We start from the raw sequence: 7,744 nt of genomic DNA, 5'->3' as shown, positions 1-7,744 counted from the left end.
TGGGATCCACCCAAGGGTACTCAGGTAGCTGGCAGAACAGTTCACCAAGCCACTTTCCACTGTTTGCCAGCAGTCCTAGCTAACTGCTGGGTCTCAGTGGAATGGAGACTTGCCAATGTGGCACCCATCTACAAGAAGGGCCAGGAGGAGGATCTGGGGAGCTATAGGCTTGTCAGCCTGACCTCGGTACTGGGGAAGATTATGGAGCAGTTCATCTCGAGTGAGCTCACACGGCAGGTGCAAGACAACCAGGCCCAGCCAGCATGGGTTCATGAAGGGCAGGTCCTGCTTGACCACCCTGATCTCCTTCTATGAGCAGGTGACCCACCTGGTGGGTGAGGGGAAGGCTGTGGGTGTTGTCTACCTGGGCTGTAGTAAAGCCTTTGACACGAGCCTTCCTAGAGAAGCTGACAGCTCGTGGCTTAGACAGATGGACTCTTGGCTGGGTTAAAAAGCTTTTTTTCTCCCAAGGGACAAGTGATAAGAGGAAACGGCCTCAAGTTGCACCAGGGAAGGTTTAGATTGGATATTAGGGAAAATTTCTTCACTGAAAGGGTTGTCAGGCATTGGAAGGGGTTGCTCAGGTAGGTGGTTGAGTCACTATCCCTGGAGGTATTCAGGAGATGTGGACAAGGTGCTTAGGGACACGGTTTAGTGGTGGACTTAGCAGTGTTAGGTTATCATTGGACTTGATGATCTTAAAGGTCTTTTCCAACCTAATTGATTCTATACTTTATACTGGGCTTCATTGTCTGTGGCTGTCTTTGTTAGCCACATTGGAGGGTCACACAACTTGTTTTGCACTAGTCTGTAGGGTTCGTGGCAGCAGAGGCTGTCATTCAAGAGGGTGGGCTTCAGTGAGGTCTAGGTACATGCAGGCATTTCCCTTTGCATGTCTGGGAAGAGAGAGCTAAGAAACAATTGTAGAAGACACCAGGAAGACTTGAAAGTGACAAGCAAAAACCTGGATCCTGTAGACCAGGAGGGACTGTTGAACTATTTTTTTCACCCAAATGTTTAATGTATTTCCTTCTGGGTAGGATGAAGAAGAGTCGCTGAATGAAGTGGGCTATGATGATATTGGTGGCTGCCGGAAGCAGCTGGCTCAAATCAAAGAGATGGTGGAACTTCCCCTCCGACACCCTGCACTCTTCAAGGCCATAGGGGTGAAGGTGAGTCCCTGTGTGCAACAGGTGAATAAGTGGGCTTTTGTTTGAGGATGACTCTTGATGTCGGAGGTTTATGAGATATTGGAAGGGGAGTAAGTAATTTGGGTGGGGTTTTTTTAATGCTGGTGTTAGGAAAGGATTTATTTACATGTTTTGGACACAGATTTGGATGCTGGCAACTTGCAAAACATAGGGATGCTTTGAATCAGCACTCTCAGTTACTGGCAAAGTGTTTGTGTGTGTGTCATGCAAAATAGTGTTGATAGTAGTGCTGGGATGGCAGCTGTTGTATAAGTTTGCATTACAATTTCGGACTGGCTTTATTAAATGCTTACAGCTTCACTGTGAAGCTACTTAGACATTCAGATACTTGCTTGTCACCTAAGTCCCTTTGCCTTTGTCATCAGCCTCCACGTGGGATCCTGCTGTACGGTCCTCCTGGCACTGGTAAAACACTGATTGCCCGAGCAGTGGCCAACGAAACAGGGGCTTTCTTCTTCCTGATCAATGGTAAGTCTTGTGGCTGCTTTGGCCCCAGTTCTGCTGCATGCTCATTCATCCATGATAATGAATGGTATTAATAGGGCTCATAGAGCCATGTTTGTCTCCTTGACATCCTTCCTTACCTCTTTGAAGTGTGCCTCTGATGACACTTAGAGGCCATTTGTGTGGAAGCATCTGTAGTGGCGCTTCCCTTAAGCTTGATAGTTTTGTAGCAGGCTGGTTGGAAAGACAGCTTTGCGATGCAGGGACTTGGAGTCTGTCTGGTTGAATGTTCATTGATGTTGGTCAGCAGAGCTGGGAGTGATGAGATTATTCTATGTATATGGCTGCAGGACACTTGTTTCTATTGCTGCTAGCATGTTCCATTTAGAAAAGAAGTTGCTCTGCTATGGATTTCTCTTTCCACTCCTGTAAATCATAAGACCTGTTCAGTTTCATATAACGTTAATTGGGAGAAACTGTCCCAAAAGCTATGAGTACCTTGGGACTTGACTACAAGTGTAAGAACCTCCTACTGATCACTCTTCACCTATAGCAGTTGAGATGGATACTGGTTTATGTCCAGTAAGGTCCATGTTTCTGAATTTTCCTCTGTCTTTCTGTCCCATTTTACAGTCAGTGCTGGAATAACTGAACATTTGTACTTAAGGAGTGCTGCTTTTCTTTTCTGATTTGAATCACTTAGACCCATGAAGGTGAAAGCAAAGAAGCACAGCATAGCAGTGAGCAGCAGTGGGAAAGTGACTTGCTTTGTATCTTAAGATATCATATGTAAATTGACTGGTTTTAACCATATGTTGCCCTTGTCATACTTCCTAAGTGTATGGAAGCTGTCACTGCATGCTAACGGGCCAGATGTTTCTTTAGACACTTGTACTTCTATTGCATAATAAAAATAACATTGTCAGAATTAGTGATGCGTTCTCTGTCTGCTAGTCCTAAGCATGGAGCTGCAGGCAGTGTTGTAGATGGAGCTGGTATGAATTGGTGAATTACTTGTAATGAAACACTCTTAATACTTGCCTGCACCAGTGGTTCTGCAGCTGGTACACTTCAGTCAGCTAGAAGCTTTGCACTCCTGAGGGTCAGGTTTCTTTTACTTGGATCTCTTAAAAACATAATTTTCATTACCACTCCCCATCAGTATGATGCAAAAATCTGTAAAAACAGAATAAATCTGTGAGCCTGCACTACTGTTTAGCAGTTGTAGGAGATCTCAGAGGAATGCTGTCCTTCCTTCTGGTATTTATGTGCTTACACACATGGGAGAAGGGAATTGGGTTTCTGGAATTTTGGAGTGTTGTGTTTTTGGTGTGGTGGTTTTTGTTTTGGTTTACTTCTTTGGTTGTTTGCCTTTTTTTTTGTGGGTTTTTTTTTGGGTTTTTTTTTACTCATTTATAGGATCTTAGAGGTAAATGTATACCTGTGTAATGCAAGCTAAAGACAGTTTCAATATATTACAGCTTTTTCCTTCCCTACCCTGATAATTCATCACCATATAATTTGATTGCTTCTCTTGCAAGCTAGGACTGGCATTAACTGTATGTGATAGCACATTACAGAGAAGCTCACCAAGTGTGAAATAGGGTAAGGAAAGAAGCAGCTAAAGGTAGCTCATTGACTAGTGCTGCATTCTGTTAGAGTAAACTGAAAACACCAGAATAATGATAGAAAGTAATTTTGCATGCTGTTCTTGCCTATTCAGCTGCAAATTTAGTGAACTTGGTTGATAGTATTTGCTTTGGTTTGAAATAGAGATACTCCCATGTGAATGTTGTACTGAAAATCAGCAGCATGCCTTGCAGCTACTGCCTCTCTTCTGAGTGCCATAGTGCCATTATTTTTTCAGGTCCTGAGATCATGAGCAAGCTGGCTGGTGAGTCTGAGAGCAACCTGAGGAAAGCTTTTGAAGAAGCAGAGAAGAACGCTCCTGCCATCATCTTCATTGATGAACTGGATGCCATTGCTCCTAAGAGAGAGAAGGTAAAGAAAGCCTGTAGAAGGTAAAGGAGTACATATTTTTTTTTGGTAGCAACTGGTGTGAATCTCTGCATTTGACTACAGGACTGTCGTGGTTTAACTCCGGCTAGCAAAATACCACGACCCTGGGATTAAGAGTCCCATGCTCTACCGACTGAGCTAGCCGGGCACAAGGGTAAAGCAGTATTTAACTTCACACTTGAATTGAGTTGGATATCAAAAGAATCCAGTATAGTTTACAATGTTTCTTAACAGCTCTTGTCTGTTGTATCTGTCTGCTCTAGTGCAGTACTAGTTTTAGAGCTTTTGGTCAATCATTACTTTCTCTCTCCATAGACACATGGAGAGGTGGAACGTCGCATAGTGTCTCAGCTGTTGACTCTGATGGATGGACTGAAACAGAGGGCACATGTAATCGTTATGGCAGCTACCAACAGACCTAACAGCATTGACCCAGCACTCAGGCGATTTGGTAACCATGATTGCTTTTTTTGTGTGTGTGTGTGTGTATTAGATACTTTGTTATGGGCTGTGCTTCAGGGACTTTGGAAAGATTGAGCAGAAATTAATATTAAACATCATCTGTGTGTTCCATAAACTATTGATTGTCTTCAGCTACTTGTTTGAAATTCATTTATAGGCTTCCAGCTTTTGGTATCATTTTATGTGCTTTATTAGCTTAGAACTTGTGGAAATAACTAAATACTTAGAGGGTAGCTTTTTCACTTGCTCAATGAGATGGGGCTATTTCAGGACTGAATGCTTAAGGGGTTGTTCATGCCTCAGGTTGCAGAAGGCTCTGAATGATCCAATATCACTTACTTTTATTGGTGAAAAGTCTGGTAGTTTCTGAGTTTCAGGTTTTTGAAACTTTGCAGTGTGAATGAATGTTGGTTGTATAACCAGTTAGTAAAGTCTATAACAGCAAACTAGTCAATTTTGTAGGAAAAAAATGGCCTCTTAAATGTGTAGTGAGGCATTTGAACCACAGCTATGACTAGAGGAAAGTGATAGGTGTACATACCTTAGTTAATATTGCAGTAATACGTAGGTTTCCTGCCTCCCCAGATATTGGGGCAGTTCATAGTTTTTCACCACTTGGGTACTGCTATGAAAGTTCTGAAAAATTAAATCTCTTGGTATTTGTGGACTCCTGTGCTGAGGACACAAAGGTAGGAATAAACAAAAATGTCTCGTAGTGTGTTGGTTAGAGGAAGCATACTTTTCTATAAATGAGACTCGGGCGGGGGGGGGAAACCAACCATAAAACATCCTCTGCGTTTATATAATCTTGAACTCTAGTTAATACAGTAGTCTCACTTTCCCTAAATGTCTAAAGCCTTTCCTCCTTCTCTGATCTGACTCTGCTACTGTGCTTACAGATGCTGCAGAGAATCCCAAAGTTCTGGCATTTTCTGAAATTGTATGTGTTTGTGGCCCATCATCATGTTCCTTTGTCAGAGGAAGGCAGCAACTGCAGCTCCTTTAGTTTGCAGAATCAGCACCTCAACATATGTTTTGTATTCCCCAGGTCGTTTTGACAGAGAGGTGGATATTGGTATACCAGATGCCACTGGGCGCCTGGAGATCCTGCAGATCCACACGAAAAATATGAAACTGGCTGATGATGTGGATCTGGAACAGGTGAGTAGCATGCTATTAGGAAAGCTTGTCTCTACTTGTTTAGGACAGCATAAAACTGGGCAAATGTGTGATCTCTGGGCTTCCTTCTAACTAGTTTACCAGTGACCAAAAATTCCTCACTTGCTTGTGAGAAATTGCATGGCTAAGTGAAACAAACATGTACCAGTCTAGTCTGGAAGTGCCTTGCCACTGTCGTCCTGGTTTTTTTTTGCTGTGGCATTGTCTTTAAAAATAAAGCAAGCCTGAAACTGTGCTCACAGAGCTGGGTGAACGTTGTGGTGATACTGGGTGGTTACTGTAATCTCTGTCCTGAATTAAGAACTGCAGTCCTCAGGGTTATCTTTCTGCACACTATCTGAATTCCAGTTGCAGCTTTGATCTCAAGTAGGAGGTGGAACAGCAGTGTCTTTACCTGTTAAAAATATGTGGTAGCACTTGTCTTAAATTTTCAGCAGAGTAAGATGTTCCTGTCCTCCAGAATTTTGTTGCAGCTCCCAGAGCATGCATTGCCCTTGCAGAGGGCTTGCTTGTATCCCTGTGGGTCATAGTCAGTGTTTTGCTTTCAGGTGGCAAACGAGACCCATGGCCACGTTGGTGCTGACTTGGCTGCTCTTTGCTCAGAAGCTGCTCTTCAGGCTATCAGAAAGAAGATGGATCTCATAGACCTAGAAGATGAAACCATCGATGCTGAAGTGATGAACTCGCTGGCTGTGACCATGGATGACTTCAGGGTAATACAGGAGTGCCCCTCTTTCTTTTGGGTGCAATGTCAAATTGCTTATCTGAAGTGTGTGAACATAACGTGTTAGAATTCATGTAATGCTGTTCTAACTATAGTGGGCTCTGAGCCAGAGCAACCCTTCTGCTCTTCGTGAGACTGTGGTGGAGGTGCCACAAGTTACCTGGGAAGATATTGGTGGTCTAGAAGATGTAAAGAGAGAACTCCAGGAGCTTGTACAGGTAAGAGTTTACAACAGACTTTTGTCTGGTCAGTGTGAAAAATAATTATAATAAAATTCAGAACCTTGTCACATTCCTGTTTGGGCTTTGAACAGGGTAAATACAGAGTTTATATGGTATTTTCTTATAATGGACTGAAAATACCATGCTTTTCCTTCTTAGTGAACTTAGGGAGAGGAAGGTTCTGGGAAGCAGCATCAGGCTTTCCTTAGCTGAGTCTATAGTGACATCTTGAGTGGGTGTTTTGCTACATGCAGAAACAGCAGCAGTTCTGTTTCTCTCAAGTGCAGACCAGCAGTGGGACTGCTGCTGAGAATACTGTTACATGGTGGCTTTATATACCAGAAAGTGGATGAAGATTCTCATACAGAGAGCCTCTGAAGGGCTTTCCATTAGTATTAGCATAGGGACAGGTGAGAAGTAATTGTTCCAGCTTCTCCTTTCATAGAAGGTTTCACAAAGTCATGAATCGTCTGTGGAAGCTTCTGGTGCCTGCCAGTGTTGGGGTGGTTTGGGTTTGATACATCCCTGCTCTCAGTTGGCACTGTAGAAACAGCCTGTCTATGAATAAAAGAATATAATTTCAATCTAATTTTCTGGTGTTAAAATAATTGCCTATCTCTGACCTTGTTGCAGAGGATAAATGCTCACATCTGACATCTTGCATGTCTCTGGAGGGCAGAGCAGACAGGTTAGATAATGAGCTGTTCCATTGCTTCTGCAGGGCAGAGTGAAGCTGGGTTTGTGTGCTGGAAAACTACCTGAACTGGTACTTAGTTCATAGGTGGAAATAGACTGTTTAAAGCAGCTTTACAATTTAGCTGTGGTGTTTTTCAAAACAGTGCCCATTTTAAAAAAAAAAAAATCCAGTGGCACCAAGCAGGCAGAATCTTGTGTTTAACCCACCAGAAATCTCAGCAGAAACAAAACTGATCTAGTGAAAGATGTCCCTGTCTGTGGCAAGTAGGTTGGACTAGATGATCTTTGAAGGTCCTTTCTAACTCAAACCATTCTGTGATTCTAAGGTAAAGACCTGTTCTGGCTCATCACGAGAGATGTGTGTGTGTTTTGTTCTCTTTAAGTATCCTGTGGAGCACCCAGACAAGTTCCTCAAATTTGGCATGACCCCATCGAAAGGGGTTCTGTTCTATGGGCCACCCGGTTGTGGTAAGACACTGCTGGCCAAAGCCATTGCCAATGAATGCCAGGCAAACTTCATTTCCATCAAGGGGCCGGAATTGCTCACCATGTGGTTTGGTGAGTCTGAAGCTAATGTGCGCGAGATCTTTGACAAGGTAAGAGTATCTTATACTCCTTGTACTATGTTTTTGCTGTGATATCCCCAAAACATTGTCTGCACTGCACCTGTCTTTCTGATCTGATTCTTGTGTGTTTTGTGTTGTCCCCACTTGCACTGAAAGCAGAGGCTGCTTTCCTGATGTTAGGTGTCGTGGTTTAACTCCGGGCTAGCAAAATACCACGAAGCT

At 43.2% G+C, this 7,744-nt stretch overlaps 1 protein-coding gene across 1 annotated transcript; it reads left to right on the top strand.

Moving 5' to 3' along the window:
- Positions 1-1,040: 1,040 nt before the first annotated feature.
- Positions 1,041-7,594, top strand: LOC104504546 (transitional endoplasmic reticulum ATPase-like; the record flags this gene model as incomplete). Its single annotated transcript, XM_010147509.1, has 8 exons — positions 1,041-1,172; positions 1,577-1,679; positions 3,523-3,656; positions 3,990-4,125; positions 5,185-5,297; positions 5,864-6,028; positions 6,135-6,257; positions 7,340-7,594. Coding segments are annotated over 8 exons (1,161 nt in total), but the record flags the coding sequence as incomplete, so codon positions are not given.
- Positions 7,595-7,744: the final 150 nt, after the last annotated feature.

This window comes from Eurypyga helias, unplaced genomic scaffold (genome assembly GCF_000690775.1).
Source record: "Eurypyga helias isolate BGI_N326 unplaced genomic scaffold, ASM69077v1 scaffold2932, whole genome shotgun sequence".
Taxonomy (NCBI): domain Eukaryota; kingdom Metazoa; phylum Chordata; class Aves; order Eurypygiformes; family Eurypygidae; genus Eurypyga; species Eurypyga helias.
Note: the sequence above shows the minus strand (reverse complement) of the source record. Positions and strands in the feature narration are given on the sequence as shown.